Source organism: Amphiura filiformis, chromosome 6, assembly GCF_039555335.1.
Source record: "Amphiura filiformis chromosome 6, Afil_fr2py, whole genome shotgun sequence".
Taxonomy (NCBI): domain Eukaryota; kingdom Metazoa; phylum Echinodermata; class Ophiuroidea; order Amphilepidida; family Amphiuridae; genus Amphiura; species Amphiura filiformis.
Window position 1 is genome coordinate 63,284,118 of NC_092633.1, and position 20,675 is coordinate 63,304,792.

The following is a 20,675-nucleotide window of genomic DNA, read 5'->3' on the forward strand; positions in this document are numbered from 1 at the left end:
CCGAAAATATTGGTATCGGACCGCTCACTTCTGAAGGATGCCACAAAAAACCGGTACAAGCTACATTTAAACTATTTTCTGGCAATCATCATGATGAGTTTCTTATATAGTATGCCGAAATTGGGTAATGTAGGTGATTGACAAAGGGTCGCACTTTTGTGTTTTAGGAAGGATATGTAAACGACAGATAACACCAAAAATATGAAGAAATTATTTCCAAACCGTGTTAAGTCAACAATCATTATGTTGCTCATTTTCAAGAATGCTGGTTAACAAAAAGCAGGTCATTGTCTCATTTCGTGAACAAAGGTCCACTACCATTGTTTCCTTGCGTTTCCTTTATAATCGGTTACCCAACTGAAGCTGTATTATAGCAGCTCATTGCTATATCGCACATATAAAACAGACACATGTGCACAGCCAGAGAAGATCCGATCTTGGTTTAATAGCTTTTAATGGGGTTCAAGTCCTGCAAAGGTCGAGGTGAATTCTACTGTAGACATGACTGCATCATGAAATGATCTTTATATTATACATCTTTCTTTTGCATTCATCGACGCTTTTTAGGAAGTCATAGTCAATAACCTGTCAACAAGAAGTGTAACATTTTTCAAAACTAGTGATATTTTTTAAAACTATGTAACCATTTTTTCAAGATATATGGTGTACCACTAACAGATAGGGCAACGTAGAGAACTAACTTTTAACACAAAACCAGTACAGACAAATTAGAGATATTAAAATATCTCTAATTTGCCTGTACTGGTTTTGTGGAAACGAAAAGAACGCCATCTATAATTGGTTGTCAATGTTTAATGTTTACTTGACCAACCAAACAAGCTTTAAGGGGCCACAAGTTACACCATACAAGTTTTATAATAAATAAAAGAGCTTTTTATAAAATTTAATTATATTACAATAATGTCATTGGTAGCACATTTTGTTTGCCAGAACTAGAGCAGACATTTACAATGTCACACATCGTTGCGCTCGGTCACAATTGGCCCATTATGTAATAAAAGATGCATTTGAGAGACACATTTTTGCATCCATTTTTATAGTCCATTATTTTACTAATGAGACATTGAAAGTAAACGAGTATTTTGGTATGGGGATATGTTTGTCGATTTCAATTTACGATAACGATACTATAACAACAGAAAGACCCGAAAAACATGTACAGAGTTGAACCGGCTTGTCCCTCTCATCATTAATTGATAAAGCGTCACCTCATATATTCAGACATGGACTTTACATTATTTGTAATGTTGACAAGTTGTTGAATATTTCGATGTCACGGAAGGCGTCAATATTTACTGTGAAGTATCATCGCCTTCATGTCTTGAGTTTAAACCTGCCATTAACCTACTAACATCAGCTATTACGGGTAACAAGTAGTACTTAAACAATTCATTTGGGACGTCATGAGCATGTATGAAATATAAATCGGCTAATCTGACATCTAATCTTAGCATAATTGTACAAAACGATGCACATCTTACTACTATATTTCACCGATTAATTGTGATAGAATTTGTCCAATATAAAGAAAAGAACAATTTTCAAAGTCATGTCTTTAAATTTGGTGTAAGTATGGTATTTCACATTGTGTGTACTGCAATAGTACGAGCGTGTTTCTTCCGTTTTCTTGGGACCTTTTATTCATATGATTTACTAGCATTTATAACAGCGCCATCTTGAAATGAACGAATCCAACTCATGATAATTATGAGGTGACAATATATTTGAAAATACACATCGCTTTTATTGAAAGTTTCTTATTATCCTAGTAAAAGCTAAAAGTGGCAGAAACGATTTTCAAAGATATTTCTAGAGAAAGCTTTATCAGCAGTTACTGTTTTATTGATGACAGTTTCACATAAATACATAACGAATGACGCTTGCAGTAACTCTCTATGGAATCCTTTCTTAAACAAAACTGGACGTCTGGGAGTTTTATACGTGTTCCTTGACGTTGACATGATAATGTTCCAATATTTGGGTTTAATGATATTCTAGAAACAACCGAACTGCCCCATTTTAAAACCAATTAGGCATACCATACTAACGTGTATTACCTTTTCAAATAAAGAATATCTCTAAAAACATTTTGAACTTCATCTGTGTTTACAGTCACGAATTCTCTAATACATATCATTATTCTCCTGTTTCCTGTGACTTCATTTATTCAAATTAAGACATAGATGTGGAGAGACCGAGTTTAATGCACACTTGTTGAGAACTAGGCTAAATCTTGATTTGTTACATCAAAACAGATGAGATTTGTTATTGCTAGTCACGTACTATATACGGATTGTGATAATCACAACATCTTCCCTAGTATTCTAAACATGTTTTTGCTTTTTTTCAACAGATTTGTGTCGTACAGGGTGTCCCAGAATGATTTATACCGAAAAAGATGAATTTTTTTAGGTATGAACGGCATTTATATTGTTCATATTGTTTTGCATTTTATGTTCTACATATATTTAGCTTTCTCAGATTTTTTAGATTTTAAAAATTGGACGTTTCTAGTATAAGTTAGAGAGGATTGCGTAAAAAGGGTGAATTCCAAATTTTGACAAAGCAACTTATTTGAAAATCTGTAAAATTACTAACCGTTCAGCACAAAGTAATGTTATACGGTATATTGCTGTGTCCGGTTCTTACTTCTACTAAATAGTCGATATCTATCGTTTATTTATGATGTTATGAAGCAATCATTGTATGGAATAAAGGATTTGCTACGCTTGAGTGCCCTTAAACTATTCTTTCTTTGGCGGCAGTTTTGAAGACAATATTGAGGTGTGTGAGTTTCATCATTTCAAATGCCGGCAGAGAGGGATTTTTCATAAAAGTATAGAGAAGGTTCGTCCTTAGCGTCACAGCATGCATTTATGTCCACAGTATATGGGCAAACCCACAGCTACGTAACGAAGAAGATTAAAATTTACTGTGGAGGATCTTTGAGGAAGTTAAAGCCCCTCTAATAATGGGTACAAATTGTGGTAAAATCACATAAAAAGTATGTTTTTCAACCGAAATATCTGATGTCATATTGAAATGTTTCACTTAATACCATATCAAGAATTATTCAGCATTGTAAGCTCTACATCTGTGCCAAATTTGGTGTATTTCCTATCAAAGAATGTAGGATTTCTCCAATACATTGCACAGTGAGGCTGGACGATGGTGATAACGGATCCATGTGTTGTGATGCCTTTGCACTGTAAATTATACACATTGCAGTTTTCGTCCATTTTCAGTAATAGCAATGTCATGCCAAAACGAATCAAGCTATTTCCATGAAAGTCACAGAATAAGTAGGAGACATGTGTGGCATTATATTGAACTTATTAAAATTAGATACACTGTTGACTATCTATTTTTGATATTTTGTTCAAACACAGTATAAATCATTCTGGGACACCCTGTATATATTTTTTTTCGACAAACAATGACTATTATGCTGTCGCTTACGCAATTCCACAATTCACTACAACAGTTCACCAGAAAGTTACACCAATTAAATTTCTACATCACTGTTACTTTTTTGAGGCTTTATTTTAACTTACGCAGAGTGAATGAATCAAGAGTATACCTATGCATGATTTACCGACAAGTGACTCATTTCGGAATGCAATCATGCATTGTGAAAAAAATGCTGCAGCGTCATTGGGACTCGAACCAGCGACCCACTACTTCGATGATTATGAATCCAGGTCTTTACCAATAGGCAGTCATAATATATAACATTAATCTTATAAAAATAACACGTTTTGTAGAGATGCAATGGCTCTTTTATGTAATAAATAGCTCTAACGTTTGGAAATGGTCCCGACACCGATATGGTGACGAAATTGCATATGTATGGAAATATCTGCGTCGCAATGCTTTGTTTTGGTTTTTGGAATTTGATTTTAAAATTTGCGACTTCGTAACATCATTTGAAATCAACAATAGCTATTTCAACATTATAATCATGGCCTCATTTTGTCTCTGGATTTTTTTGAAAATTTATGTGAAATAGCTTTCAGGCTAAATTAAAAATTGATATACATGTAAAACGTTTGATTTTTTGATCGGTTACAAAAATATATTTTAGTCATTGATTGAAATTGTGTCTGTTAATCATTACACTAGAATATTTACTCCAAAGGCTCTTTGATTTCTTCAAATAATTTTTGTAATGATAAAATTAACGTGAATCCCCTGGCCCTGTATGATTACGCAGAGATGTGCATCCGTATCCGCTGTGCATGCTGGGAGCAGCTATAGCTTACCTCTTGTTGTAGAGTATCCCATGCTTTAGTGAAATCTTCATGATCATGATGGTTATACACAACTATCTCCTTGTGGGTTGATTCTTGAATGTACGAGTGAACTTCGTCTTGCAGGTTAAGTCCAGCGAAGGCAATGATGATTATAGACACTTCCACGCATATTACTCCTACGATGAGAAAGTAAAACTGAGAACGAAAAATATAGGAAAACAATTATAAATAATCTGAAATTAAACAACTACCCTCCAAACACCAAGTCTAGCAATTAAACAAATTCATGCCACTAATTTGTAAACGTATAATTTGTTTAGAAGCTAGACATTACACTGTTAGAACGTTTGGGTAAAACTTTACCTCTGGATGAACAACCCTATAGGCTAAAAATAATAGCTTTGTCTCATTTTCCCCGCGCGCATTTGATTCATGTTGCGCGTTTGCACGAGCAAAATTGCATAAGTTTAATCGGCTGTAAAATCAATGTTCAATTTCAAGAGTAACATTGACCAATAGAAGCCTTAATGTAATATTGCCCAACAGCAAATTTAATGTAAAACAGAGGGCGCTATTTACTGCCGAATATTCAGTCTCATATAGACTGATTATGAGTATGGATTCAGTCGCATACAGACTGAAAACCGTATTAGAGAAACCAGGTTGACTGTTTTTGTAGTCGATACGCACACTATGATCTTGAACTTTATTTGTTTCTTTGTTTGTTGGTATATTTGTTTGTGAGTTTTTATAATTAGTATAGCTATAGATCCATTCATGGACTGTACTGAGAATTGGCCAAATATTAAATACTCAGCGTTAATAACCAACAACCGCTATCTCTTGCAGCAGCTATACATCCAATGATGGATATAAAAATAATAAAGAATCCTACTCCGATGAGAACATAGGCAACGTAGAGGTACGGAACACCAGATAGAAACACGGCATAGGTCCCACTCAAGAACCCCAGGTACATATATATTCCAGTCACAAGAAGACCTATACCTGTCAACTGGAAAGACAAACAAAACAACATGATTAGATTTTCTCTCTTAATATGATGACGCTACGCTAGTAGATGGTAGAGTACAATTAATGTTTGCTATATTTTCTCCAGATAAGGTTTTTTTCTTAACAAAGTTTAATATACACAGCAAAGAATATTACTAATACACAACCTTGCAGACTTAAACAACATACCGGGGTTTAAATCTGGCACTCAAACTTTTTAGATAGTTTTTGCTGTGTAAGAGGGGATTAAAGGATGTTGTTCAAAAGTTGCTCGTAGGTTGAGCAGAATGAAATACAATCAGTGAATGGCGCCCAAATAGCAAGTATACGATCCATAAAAAGACTTGGACTAGCCTGTGGATTATAAACGTGAGAATTATAGTGATTGAAATAGATTGTCAGTTAAAACAGGCATTCGAAAAATTGGGTTTTTCTCAAATTATAAATTGGGTTTTTTTATGGCAAATTATTTGAATACCTTGGCAGCTCATACAACGTCGTTATCGACAAAATAAAGACGTCAACAGCACAAAATATATCTTCACAAAATCAATTTTCGGCATAGGTATGTTGTTTAATAAAAACACATGAATGCCAGCCTTATCAGTGATCGAATCATTTGTTATTGATGTACATTAACAGCGCAGAAAATGTCTTGTAATAGTTAGAGGAAAAACAAATGCAAAATTTAGTCGACTAGGCTATATAGCATTTATGCTTGATTTCCCGGGAGGCTCAAGTTGTCACTTTCCGTTCAATCTCATCGTATACAAATCAATGTCCTAGATAAAACACCATGATCAGATGATGCAAAGGAAATGAGAAAAACTGGCAAACAATATATTTGTTTACTTCAAAAGGGATAAAAACAAAAATTGGATCCGTTAAAGAAGTTATGTGTCTGACCGGATGACCATCTTTGCAACAAGATTTGAAATCTAAGACGGAGGATGTTTCCATAAGGTTAGAAGGCATCTTCGTTGCTGTTTTGTTTTGAAAGATGTCTTTATTATATTCTCACACGACACGGTAGATTAGTGTATTTTTTATAACGTTTCCTTAAATAGTTAGAAAAAGGCTGTTAGGTTTTTAGGGATTAGATTTGTTTCCTCACATGGCATGCATCAGTATTAAAGTGTAGAAGTGTGCAGGTGGAACAGAAACGATTGGAATGGATTTGAGCTACCGGGGTGGAGGAATAGGGACATACATGTATCTAGAGTACATATCCCAATCAGACCGAAGCTACACCCACCGGCTGGTCCTATAATAAGAATTTTGAAAGCATATTGTGTTACATTATATCCTTGGCTGATCAGGTGTTTGGCTTACTTTCTGTCTCCGAACATTTCCCATGATGCAGTCATGTCTACAGTAGAATTCATCTCGACCTTTGCAGGACTTAAACCCCATTAAAAGCTATTAAACCAAGATAACACTCATTGAAGCAGCTCAACTGAATAAATCAGATCTTCTCTGGTTGTGCACAAGTGTCTGTTTTCAATGTGCGACATCGCAATAAAGCTGGTATTATAGCTTCAGTTGGTTAACCGATTATAAAGGAAACGAAAGGAAACAATGGTATGTGTAGCTTTGTTTACGAAATGAGACAAGTACTGCTTTTTGTTAACCAGCATTCTTCAAAATGAGCAACATAATGATTGTTGACTTAACACGGTTTGGAAATAATTTCTTCATATTTTTGGTGTTATCTGTCGTTTACATATCCTTCCTAAAACACAAAAGTGCGACCCTCTCCAAATATCTAAATTAGCTAAAAATTTAGGACATGTTACAAAACTATATTTTCTAGAACCTATTTAGAATAGTTAAAATGTAGCTTGTACCGTTTTTTTTTGGCATCCTTCAGAAGTGAGCGGTCCGATACCAATTTTTTCGGTCAAATCTCCATTCAATTAACACGGGGAGTTGGCTAGCTATGCCTTGCCCTCACTCATATTTTACAAAAGTGCGACTATTTCTGAACATCTAACCTAGCTGTAATTTTAGGTCATGTTAGAGAAATATATTTACTAGAAGTTTGGAGAATAGCTAAAATATTGGCTGGTTATTTTTCACACAGTGATGTTAACTAGGCAAGTGCCCATTCTTCCAACGTACATCATTTTTAGAGGTCACGCGTCAATGGTGAGAGCACTGTGTATTGTGTATAGGAAAACGGACAGTAACTGCAGTATGCCCCACTTGCATTAGTATATCTGGGTATCCATGCCGTTGGGTAAGAAACATACAAACGTTCAACGGCATCTGAGGGATACAAACTTTACTTAACTTCGATCATAATTTCTTTTTATAGAATCTTTCAAGTGAGACAATCGGATGATTTTAAAGATGGGATGACACCCACAATATGGTATTTGCTATATATTGATCATGTTGATAGCAAGATTCAGAACGGTCAACAACAAAGTTCACTATACTGCCCCTAAGGAACTTTGTGTTTGAATTTTAAAAGGTTTCTTGCAATTCATCAGCAAATCACTTAATGCAGGAAAGGAAAACAATCAATGTGTTTTGTTCAATTCTCGTGCGAATCGCAAAGTCCCATGGTAGGTAATTATTGCTATGTTTTTTGAAAGAAGGATTCAATTACGGGGTAATAATGGACTTCTTTTTGAAATTATATGCCACTATACGAGGTTTGTACGTTTTCAGTTACCATATGGCGCATACACACTATCACCAATATTATCTGAAAGTTATGTCTCCTCATCACTATTATACTATTTTAAAAATAAACATTGTCATCATCTCGATCAAGAAAACATAAGGCATATCGTGATATGATTGGTATGGTATATACAGCAGAGCTTGGAACGGTCCATGGATTTCCCATAGATTAGCACGTAGTTGCATGTGTCCCTCACGGACGGACCAATCTGGGTAAACAAACAAACAAACAAAATTGACACCAATCAATTTCATGTTAAAATCATATATTTTATTATAAAACAGCTTTGTTGTTTACAAAATCATATTTTTATCCCAGATCACCGTTAACATCAAATAATCAAGTGAAATACATGTGTATTTCTTGCGTAATACATAACAATTGAAAATGAACTTGCAATCCTATTGCAATCCTATTGCAATCCTATTGACAAGGCTGAGAAATTGCAATCCTATTGACAAGGCTGAGAGAGACATTGTTGTGGATTTTTCTAACAATATCTTTCCACTTTTCATTGTCTTATTATATACAGGGTGTCCCAAAAAGCGATCGGACCCAACAAATGTAATGATATCTTAAAATTTTCATTACCATGATCTCGAATGTAAAAATGGTTACTGGACATAATTTGCAATAATAAAATCAGCATTATTTTGGAACAATTGATCTATGTTGTAAAGCAAATTTTCTGATAATTTAAAAAATGACATTCAAATTTAGACGGGTCTGTTAGTTCTTGAGTTATTGTTCAAAATACAGATAATATACATTTTTCGATATTTGTTCGTATAACTCAAGAACTGTAAAACCTACTTTTGAAATTCTCATAACATTTACTCTAAGATACATGCCTAAGGGGTTTGATTTTTGAGGAAATTAAACAAATTGAGTCATTGGATTTTGCTAATGACCGCCTAACGATGCGGCTTTTACATTCGTAAACATTTTGATGATTGGTGAAAGCACATTTTGAAATATCACAGCATTCGTCGGACCCCTTTTTCGTGACACCCTGCATGTATTCGTTTTCTAACAACGTTATGTTGTAGTATACGAGTATAGGCCTAGCGCCTATTCTCCTTGTGTACAAGGTGAAGGGATCATACAACAAAATGCGGGTTTTTGTTTTCGATGCTACGATAAATAGCAATTGGTGATGCTGAACTACAGAAAACAAAACAAGAATTGGGAGTTGCGACTATAGTTCCAGAGGATTATTTTTCTCGAAGTTTTGAAGAAAAACGGGCAGGAAATCAATTTTACGATTTTACAAAATTGACCGCGCACCAAAAATCAAACGCAGGGCCAGGGTGCCTTGAGAGTTGAGACATAGCCCATGTTTTTGTTTTGGCGCAGTAGGCATATTATCTTAGCGCAATATAAAAGTTAAGCGCAGATATATCTTGACTCTTGACTACATTGCAGCATTAAACTTGATTTATATACAAATTTTTTTATAAAAGTATGTTCATCTTGCTTAGTAATGCTTACACGTATTTACTTGGGTCACACTTATAATATACATTTCATCAAAGGAATTATGTTTTACTGACCAGACAGTTTCGACCATCTTGGGCAATGGCCATCTTCAGAGTGATGTTTTTTGTCTGATCCAACTTCTGTACACCGACAGAGACGAGGGGGCCATTATCTTAGTCACGTCTATGATCCACTTCTGGGTGCTGGTTCGCCCTCTGTTGGTGTATAGAAGATGGCCATCGCCCAAGATGGTCGAAACTGTCAGGTTAGTAAAACATAATTGGTTTTGACAAGATGAAATGTTTATAATGAGTTTTCACAAACCTAATGAACCTCTTCAAGAATATTGGGTCACACTTCCTGTGTACATGATTTACATTAATGGGGATTAGATAAGATGTGGATACGGAGTGTTATATGATTGTGGAAATAGCAAAAACTTGCAATAGTAAGTTGCGTAAACTTTGAGCAAACTTGATACAATTTGGATAAAGTTAAGACATTGTTGTAAATTTATAAACTATTCGCATAAGTGCTGAAAATCGTGGGTAATTTTATGCACTTTTGTTAATTTAATCCAGCCTGGATATTTCCCCCCAAGTGACAAGGGCCTGAAGAAAAGATTAATATTGTAAAGTCTTTGAAACACAAAGTAGTGCTTGGACTTCGTACACCTCTTGAGTATTTTGTTTATAGCAATATAATTATTATAACGATTAAGAATCGCTCTGCCTATAGTAACATTTTTATTCAATTTTAGTGTCATTTTCAGTAAGATGCACATACCACTCTTCACAAAAATGTCGTAATTTTGGAAAAATCGAAACAAAATCAAACCAAGATCAGACATGTAATATGCGCATCAAAACTTTCAATTGCTGATATTCCGGAAACAATCGGTCAGTTTTTGAGATGAATGCAGCTACTAATTTACTATTATACAGACAATACAGAACATAAGTCTATAATGTATATCTTTTTAAAATTGTTTTCAGACCTTTGTATAATGTTCATTATATAAAAATTATATTTACAAATTCATTGTACATAGAAATATAATACACCTTTGTTAAAAATGTACATTCTTAAAAATTTCATTGGTTATAATATAAAATAAGTGCATGGCTAGTTTTGATTTAAACGAGATCATTATAGAGACTTGCAAGAGTTGCACATATAATTATAAACATTTTTATTCTTTTTGAAAATGTTTAATAAAATATTGTTAAGTAGGATAACCCGGAATGGTTATAATTATCACTGACTGCTGAGATGAATTGGGCCCTGAGCAAGACTACAGTAGCCTTGCTCAGGGCCCAAGTAATCCCATTGTTTAGTTTCAAAATAAAATAAAAAGCGTCCTTTTGAAAAGAAAATTCGAAAAGAACTAACTTTTCGTTTGTGTTTTAATTTATAGGTAATATAGTAACTTTTTATCTTTTCCAGCTCCAGTGACATCTCATTAATTATCCTGGACCTTTGAATGCATGGAAATGGTTTTAGCATTTTACTTTGAAAAGCAATATAACAGGGATGCAGTGGTAGTTTCCACGATCCTCCAGTGAACATTTGCTTAATCCTACCCAGGAAAATATGTATGAGGTGTCAGTGGTGTTGGAACAGAATTTAAGTAGTCTCGTAGCTTCCATCTGCGCCCGGTTCGCGAAACTCGGTAGTATGTTTTTACGCAATCATGCGATGTGCGTATTACAATAAGATTAACAATCTAGTCATGCATGACCAATTCGAATAAAACTAACCGTTCGTTTATGTTTTAATTTGTAGAATGGCTAACACAATAAATATTGTTACTCGTAGTAAACTGTCAACAATCGTATACGCAATGGCCATGATCAGTAATCACACGATGTAAGTATTAAAATAAAAAAAATCTTTTCATGCATGACGACCGAGTTTCGCGAAACTGGCCCAGTTTCGTAAACGTATGTTACTTGGGACATTAGTTAAAACAGGGACAGTCTTAAGTACTTATTCTGTGTAGTGCTTTGTAAGCAAAGCAATCGTAGCAACATTGGGGTAGCTATGTTGTATGTACCTTTGTCGTTGGGTAAGGTAGCAAAAGGTGTTAATATACATTTGGTCACATATCTATCTAACCATTTGTATATAATAAAAAATTTAAAAAAACATTGGCAATGCATTTTAATGGATAATAACCAGTGAGAATCATAATAGTCCAGCCACAGTGATTCACTGGCAAAAGATATGGTATATGAATAACAGTTGCTAGGCATTGTTGCCCTTTGTTAAAAAACATTCTAGCTCATGTAGTTTTGATTTACCAATAAAGAATTATCATACGAAAACCATGAAAACTGTACTTGTTTATAACGGCCGGTCAATTATTATGTCATTGCCGAAACGAGTAGCCACAACTCGCTTATTTCATTGTGAATTCTGTCTCGAATTGTAAAATCAGGTGTTTGATCATAGTGGTCTTTTATTCCCTTTAGTTTAGACAAAACTGAAGTATGTTTTGTTAAGCAATGCAAGGCACTGCATGTTATTATTCGTGTCCATAATTACCGCTATCCTCATTCAGATCGGTCATATAGAACTCCGTTCTTTTCGCAAACGTGACGATATCAAGTTTAAAGGCCGCGTCACGCAATAAATCACACCGATTCCCTGTACTTTTGGTCGTACAGCCCTTCCATGTCATTGATCACGTCAATTGAATCTCTCAGGAAAACTAGCATGACGTTATAAACTACACTACTCCAAAAAATTAAAGGATCAAAAACTGACTTTCTTTGTCTGCTGTCGTATTGCTGACCAAGGTGTTTTTCAGTGATGGGTCTTCAGTACTCGGTACACGTGTGCAGTTGCGGGTACATTACTGATTGAAATTATACTCAAATGATTACAGTGTCAAGTCTGCTTTTAAAAATCGTCAATAAATAAATATGATCCTTTAATGTTTTGAGTAGTGTATATACATACGCGGGGATTGTCCCATTTAAATCAGTACTTGGATCGATCAAAGTCAGAATACACATAATCATCAAAATGTTATCAGTCCGTATCGTAGACACCAGCGGAACAGCACCTTTGCTTAACTCCAAATCTTAGTAAGTAGTATAAAATGAGAATATAGACAATGAGGATGACCTGAAGGAAGACGAAACCCACGCAAACGGAACCAATTACTTGAAGGCCATGGTTTACGGTATCCATTATGGCGTCACCACAACCCTGCAGATGAAAAAATAACATAGAGAAAGGTGTTAATAAACAGCTATCTTCGACTATATTTATAAATACGTATTTATAAATACGCACGTGACCCATGGGCATGACATACCAAGACTAGCAAGCGTGACCAAATTCTCATGCCATTGAAGAGGATAGGAACTCTTTAGATAAATATCATCAAATTTAAGTATTAATTGAATAGCAAAAGTATTGCACATGGGAGGATTCCGAATTTGTAATATGTTATCAAAAAATAACATTCTGAAAGTATTTGGGTACTTGAAGGCTATGGTTTACGGTATCCATAAAAAATATTTATCGACGGAATACTCTCTAAATCGGGAAAATACAACTAACCACAAACATGATAAAAACAAATCATACACCTTGGTGCCGCGCCTGAAGCCACGTCTCACTGTTCAAAATCACTTCACAGTAAACTGATTATGATTAGTTACACATGTTATACGGGCGTAATCACGAAAATTGTGTAAATCGCAACCTCTTAATAATGATATAGCGAGATACGGCTAACATCCAGGAATATACACAGCACATGAAGAGTTCCTCAATCAGATCACACGGTGAGTGTCGTAGAGTCAGTTTTTGTTTGGTTTTGTATGCATTCAGTATCAGTAAATGTGTTCTGAAAGTAACAGAAAATAACTGATACCCACCTCTTTAAATCTATAATCATTTCCCGATCTTCCGCAGCCTACTTGGTAGATTTTGCAACAACTGTCTGGTGTGTCTCCCACTCCGAATGTTTTACCTGCATACTGAAACCAGTCATTGGGTCGGTCAAACCCACAACACTTTTCCTGAAATGATCAAAGAACACGGCAACATTAATTGATTTATAGCCTTGATAATGTACAAAGTATTAATTTCCGTCAAAATGTACAGGATAATAACCACAGACTTCACATACGAAAGCAAAATTACGTTGATTCAACATGGCCAAAGTCAATATAAGACAAGGGGACAATAATGATAATGTCTCAAGTCACTCCTTAGATAAGACAGACGTATTTTGGCAGCTTAAAAGTATCGCTTACCATGTACTCAATTATCTACCACCGATAGTCCTAAAGCTAAATGATCTTTATTTATTCATATGTTTCTTGTCAACAAGAAGTGTAACATTTTTCAGAACTAGTGATTTTTTTTAAACTGTGTAACCATTTTTTCAAGGTCTATGGTGTACCACTAACAGATAGGGTAGCGTATATAACTATCTTTTTCACAAAACCAGTGCAGACAAATTAGAGATATCTCCTCTAATTTGTCTGTACTGGTTTTGTGGAAACGGAAAGAACGCCATCTATTGGTTGTCAATGTTTAATGTTTACTTGACCAACCAAACAAGCTTGATATAAAGGGGCCACAAGTTACACCATTCAAGTTTTCAGACAATAAATAAAAAAAGCTTTTTATAAAATTTAATAATATTATAATAATGTCATTGGTAGCACATTTTGTTTGCCAGAACTAGAACAGGCATTTACAATGTCACCCATCGTTGCGTTCGGTCACAATTGGCCCATTATAATAAAAGATGTATGCGTTCAATTGGCACATTTGAGAGACAAATATTTGCATCCATTTTTTATAGTCCATTATTTTACTAATGGTATGGGGGATATTTTTGTCGATTTCAATTTACGACAACGATACTATAACAACAGAAGGTCCCAAAAAAACCAGAGCTTGTCCCTCTCATCATTAATTGATAAAGCGTCCGTCACCTCATTATATCCAGACATGAAGTATACATTATTTGTAATGTTGACAAGTTGTTGAATATTTCCATGTCACAGAAGGCGTTAATTTTTTATTTACTGTGAAGTATCATCGCCTTCATGTCTTGAGTTTAAACCTGCCACTAACCTACTAACATCAGCTATCACGGGTAACAAGTACTACTTAAACAATTCATTTGGGACGTCATGGGCATGTATGAAATATAAATCGGCTAATCTGACATCTAATCTTAGCATAATTGTACAAAACGATGCACATCTTACTACTATATTTCACCGATTAATTGTGATAGAATTTGTCAAATGTTAGAACAATTTGCAAAGTGATGTCTTTAAATTTGGCATAAGTATATTACATGGTATTTCACAATGTGAGTACTGGAATAGTACGAGCGTGTTTCTTCCGTTTTCTTGGGACCTTTTATTCAAAAGATTTACTAGCACTTATAATAGCGCCATCTTAAAATGAACGAATCCAACTCATGACAATTATGAGATGACAATATACTTGAAAATACACATCGCTTTTATTGAAAGTTTCTTATTATCCTGGTAAAAGCTAAAAGTGGCAGAAACGATTTTTTAGAGAAAGCTTTATCAGCAGTTACTGTTTTATTGATGACAGTTTCACATAAATACATAACGAATGACGCTTGCAGTAACTCTCCATGGAATCCTCTCTTAAACAACGCTGGACGTCTGGGAGTTATATACGTGTTCCTTGACGTTCACATGATAATGTTCCCATATTTGGGTTAAACGATATTCTAGAAACAACCCCACTGCCATTCTCCCATTTTAAAACCAATTAGGCATACTAACGTTTATTAACTTTTCATGTAAAGAAGAATATCTAAAATATTTTGAACTTCGTCATTCTGTGTTTTGCAGTCACGAATTCTCTAATACATAGCATTATTCTGCTGTTTCCTGTGACTTCATTTATTCAAATTAATACATAGATGTGGAGAGACCGAGTTTAATGCACACTTGTTGAGAACTAGGCTAATCTTGATTTGTTACATCAAAACAGACGAGATTTGTTATTGCTAGTCACGTACTATATACGGATTGTGATAATCACAACATCTTCCCTAGTATTCTAAACATGTTTTTGCTTTTTTTCAACAGATTTGTGTCGTATATATTTTTTTCGACAAACAATGACTATTATGCTGTCGCTTACGCAATTCCACAATCCACTGCAACAGTTCACCAGAAAGTTACACCTATTAAATGTCTACATCACTGTTACTTAATACCTGCGTCGCAATGCTTTGTTTTGCTTTTTGGAATTTGATTTTAAAATTTGTGACTTCGTGACATCATTCATTCGAATCAACAATAGATATTTCAACATTATAATCATGGCCTCATTTTGAAAAATTAATGTGAAATATCTTTCAGGCTAAATTAAAAATTGATATAAAACGTTTGGTTATTTGATCGGTTACAAAAATAAATTTTAGTCACTGATTGAAATTGTGTCTGTCAATCATTACATTAGAATATTTAATCCAAAGACTCTTTGATTTCTTCAAATAATTATTGTAATGATAAAGTGAATCCCCTGGCCCTGTATAATTACGAAGAGATATGCATCCGTATCCGCTGTGCATGCTGGGAGCAGCTATAGCTTACCTCTTGTTGAAGAGTATCCCATGCTTTAGTGAAATCTTCATGATCATCATGGTTATACACAACCATCTCCTTGTGGGTTGATTCTTGAATGTACGAGTGAACTTCGTCTTGCAGGTTAAGTCCAGCGAAGGCAATGATGATTATAGACACTTCCACGCATATTACTCCTACGATGAGAAAGTAAAACTGAGAACGAAAATAGGAAAACAATTATAAATAATCTGAAATTAAACAACTACCCTCCAAACACCAAGTCTAGCAATTAAACAAATTCATGCCATTAATTTATAAACGTCATGTTTAGAAGCTAGACATTACACTGTTAGAACGGTTGGGTAAAACTTTACCTCTGGGTGAACAACCCTATAGGCTAAAAATAGTCTCATTTTCCCTGCGAGCATTTGATTCATGTTGCGCGTTTGCACGAGCAAAATTGCATAAGTTTAATCGGCTGTAAAATCAATGTTCAATTTCAAGAGTAACCTTAATGTAATAATGACCAACAGCAAATTTAATGTAAAACAGAGGGCGCTATTTACTGCCGTATATTCAGTCTCATATAGACTGATTATGAGTATGGATTCAGTCGCATACAGACTGAAAATCGTATTAGAGAGACCAGGTTGACTGTTTTTGTAGTCGATACGCACACTATGGTCTTGAACTTTATTTGTTTCTTTGTTTGTTGGTATGTTTGTTTGTGGGTTTGTGAGTTTTTATACTTAGTACATAGAGCCATTCAGGGACTGTAGAATTGGCCAAATATTAAATACTCACCGTTAATAACTAACAACCGCTATCTCTTGCAGCAGCTATGCATCCAATGATGGATATAAAAATAATAAAGAATCCTACTCCGATGAGAACATAGGCAACGTAGAGGTACGGAACACCAGATAGAAACACGGCATAGGTCCCACTCAAGAACCACAGGTACATATATATTCCAGTCACAAGAAGACCTATACGTACCTGTTAACTGGAAAGATAAACAAAACAACATGATTAGATTTTCTCTCTTATGATGACGCTAGGCTGGTAAAGTCAAATTTTCTCCAGATAGGTTTTTTTTTCAAAGTTTGATATGCACAGCAAGGACAACCTTGCAAACTTAAGCAACATACTGGGGTTTAAATCTCTCATTTAAAGAACCCGAATTTATTTAAATCGTTTTTTAAAATATTTTTGCTGTGTAAGAGGGTATCAAAGGAATTTGTTCAAAAGTTGCTCTTAGGTTGAGCAGATTGAAATACAATCAGTGAATGGCGCCCAAATAGCAAGTATACGATCCATAAAAAGACTTGGACTAGCCTGTGGATAAACGTAAGAATTATAGTGATTGAAATAGATTGTCAGTTAAAACAGGCTTTGAAAAATTGGCGTGTTTTTTTTCAAATTATAATAAATTGGTTTTTTTGATGGCAAATTATTTGGATACCTTGGCAGCTCAGAAAACGTCCATATCGACAAAATAAAGACGTCAACAGCACAAACTATATCTTCACAAAATCAATTTTCGGCATAGGTATGTTGTTTAATAAAAACACATGAATGACAGCCTTATCAGTGATCGAATCATTTGTTATTGTACATTAACAGCGCAGAAAATGTCTTGTAATATTTAGAGGAAAAACAAATGCAAATTTTAGTCGACTAGGCTATATAGCATTTATGCTTGATTTCCCGGGAGGCTCAATTTGTCACTTTCCGTTCAATCTCATCGTATAAAAATCAATGTCCTAGATAAAACACCATGATCAGATGATGCAAAGGAAATAAGAAACACTGGCAAACAATATATTTGTTTACTTCAAAAGGGATAAATAAAATTGGATCCGTTAAAGAAGTTATGTGTCTGACCGGATGACCATCTTTCCAACAAGATCTGAAATCTAAGACGGAGGATGTTTCATAAAGGTTAGAAGGCATCTTCGTGGCATTTTGTTTTGAAAAATGTCTTTATTATATTCTCACACGGCACGGTAGATTAGTGTATGTTTATAACGTTTCCTTGATAAGTTAGAAAAAAGGCTGTTAGGTTTTGAGGGATTAGATTTGTTTCCTCACATGGCATGCATCAGTATTAAAGTGTAGCTAAGTTTGCAGGTGCAACAGAAACGATTGGAATGGATTTGAGCTACCGGGGTGGAGGAATAGGGACATACATGTATCTAGAGTACATATCCAAAGCTACCCCCACCGGCTAGTCCTATAATAAGAATTGTGAAAGCACATTGTGGCATATATCCTTGTCTGATCAGGTGTTTGGCTTACTTTATGTCTCCGAACATTTTAAAAAGGTTTCTTGCAATTCTTTAGCAAATCAATTAATGCAGGAAAGGAAAACAATCAATGTGTTTTGTTCAATTCTCGTGCGAATCACGAAGTCCCATGGTAGGTAATTATTGCTATGTTTTTTGAAAGAAGGATTCAATTACGGGGTAATAATGGACTTCTTTTTGAAATTATTATATGCCACTACTGAACGAGATTTGTACGTTTTCAGTTACCACATGGCGGATACACACTATCACCAATATTATCTGAAAGTTATGTCCCTCATCACTATTATACTATTTTAAAAATAAACATTGTCATCATCTCGATCAAGGAAAGATAAAGCATATTGTGATATGATTGGTATGGTATACACAGCAGAGCTTGGAACGGTCCACGGATTTCCCATGGATTAGCATGTGACCCTCACGGACGGACCAATCTGGGTAAACAAACAAACAAACAAACAAAATTGACACCAATCAATTTCATGTTAAAATCATATATTTTATTATAAAACAGCTTTGTTGTTTACAAAATCATAATTTTATCCCAGATCACCATATAATACATCCAACAATGAAATGCAATTGGATTTCTTGCGTAATACATAACAGTTAAAAATGTACTTGCAAAATTGCAATCCTAATGACAAGGCTGAGAGGGACATTGTTGTGGATTTTTCTAACAACATCTTTCCACTTTTCATTGTCTTATTATATACAGGGTGTCCCAAAAAGCGGACGGACCCAACAAATGTAATGATATCTTTAAATTTTCATTACCATGATCTCGAATGTAAAAATGGTTACTGGACATAATTTGCAATAATAAAATTAGCATTATTTTGGAACAAGTGATCTATGTTGTAAAGCAAATTTTCTGATAATTTAAAAAATGACATTCAAATTTAGACGGTCTGTTAGTTCTTGAGTTATTGGTCAAAATACAGATAATATACGTTTTTCGATATTTGTTCGTATAACTCAAGAACTGTAAAACCTACTTTTGAAATTCTCATAAAATTACTCTGAGATACATGCCTAAGGGGTTTGATGTTTGAGAAAATTAGACAAATTGAGTCATTGGGTTTTGCTAATGACAGCCAAACGATGCGGCGTTTACATTCGTAAACATTTTGATGATTGGTGAAAGCACATTTTGAAATATCACAGCATTCGTCGGACCCCTTTTTCGTGACACCCTGCATGTATTCGTTTTCTAACAACGTTATGTTGTAGTATACGAGTATAGGCCTAGCACCTATTCTCCTTGTGTACAAGGTGAAGGGATCATACAACAAAATGCGGGTTTTTGTTTTCGATGCTACGATAAATAGCAATTGGTGATGCTGAACTACAAGAAAACAAAACAAGAATTGGGAGTTGCGACTATAGTTCCAGAGGATTATTTTTCTCGAAGTTTTGAAGAAAAACGGGCAGGAAATCAATTTTACGATTTTACAAAATTGACCGCGCACCAAAAATCAAACGCAGGGTCAGGGTGCCTTGAGAGTTGAGACATAGCCCATGTTTTTGTTTTGGCGCAGTAGGCATATTATCTTAGCGCAATATAAAAGTTAAGCACAGATATATCTTGACTCTTGACTACATTGCAGCATTAAACTTGATTTATATACAAACATTTTTTATAAAAGTATGTTCATCTTGCTTAGTAATGCTTACATGTATTTACTTGGGTCACACTTATAATATACATTTCATCAGACCAATTATGTTTTACTGACCAGACAATTTCGACCATCTTGGGCAATGGTCATCTTCAGAGTGATGTTTTTTGTCTGATCCAACTTCTGTACACCGACAGAGACGAGGGGGCCATTATCTTAGTCACGTCTATGATCCACTTCTGGGTGCTGGTTCGCCCTCTGTTGGTGTACAGAAGATGGCCATCGCCCAAGATGGTCGAAACTGTCAGGTTAGTAAAACATAATTGGTTTTGACAAGATGAAATGTTTATTGTGAGTTGTCACAAACCTAATGAACCTCTTCAAGAATATTGGGTCACACTTCCTGTGTACATGATTTACAATAACGAAGATTAGATAAGACGTGGATACGGAGTGTTATATGATTGTGGAAATAGCAAAAACTTGCAATAGTAAGTTGCGTAAACTTTGAGCAAACTTGATACAATTCGGATAAAGTTAAGACACTGTTGTAAATTTATAAACTATTCGCATAAGTGCTGAAAATCCTGGGTAATTTTATGCACTTTTGTTAATTTAATCCAGCCTGGATATTTTCCCTCAAGTGACAAGGGCCTGAAGAAAAGATTAATATTGTAAAGTCTTTGAAA

At 34.8% G+C, this 20,675-nt stretch overlaps 1 protein-coding gene and 1 long non-coding RNA gene across 2 annotated transcripts; one reads left to right on the forward strand and one right to left on the reverse strand.

Moving 5' to 3' along the window:
- Positions 1–11,712: 11,712 nt before the first annotated feature.
- Positions 11,713–18,008, reverse strand: LOC140154105 (tetraspanin-4-like). The gene is given in 5 exon segments (XM_072176713.1): positions 11,713–12,675; positions 13,353–13,496; positions 16,080–16,265; positions 16,857–17,051; positions 17,940–18,008. Coding segments are annotated over 5 exon segments (774 nt in total). The 3' UTR covers positions 11,713–12,495.
- A 1,372-nt stretch (positions 18,009–19,380) lies between these two features.
- LOC140155796 (uncharacterized) lies at positions 19,381–20,005 on the forward strand. The gene is made up of 2 exons (XR_011859429.1): positions 19,381–19,585; positions 19,640–20,005. It is a non-coding gene; the product is annotated as an uncharacterized lncRNA (long non-coding RNA).
- The last annotated feature ends 670 nt before the right edge of the window (positions 20,006–20,675 follow it).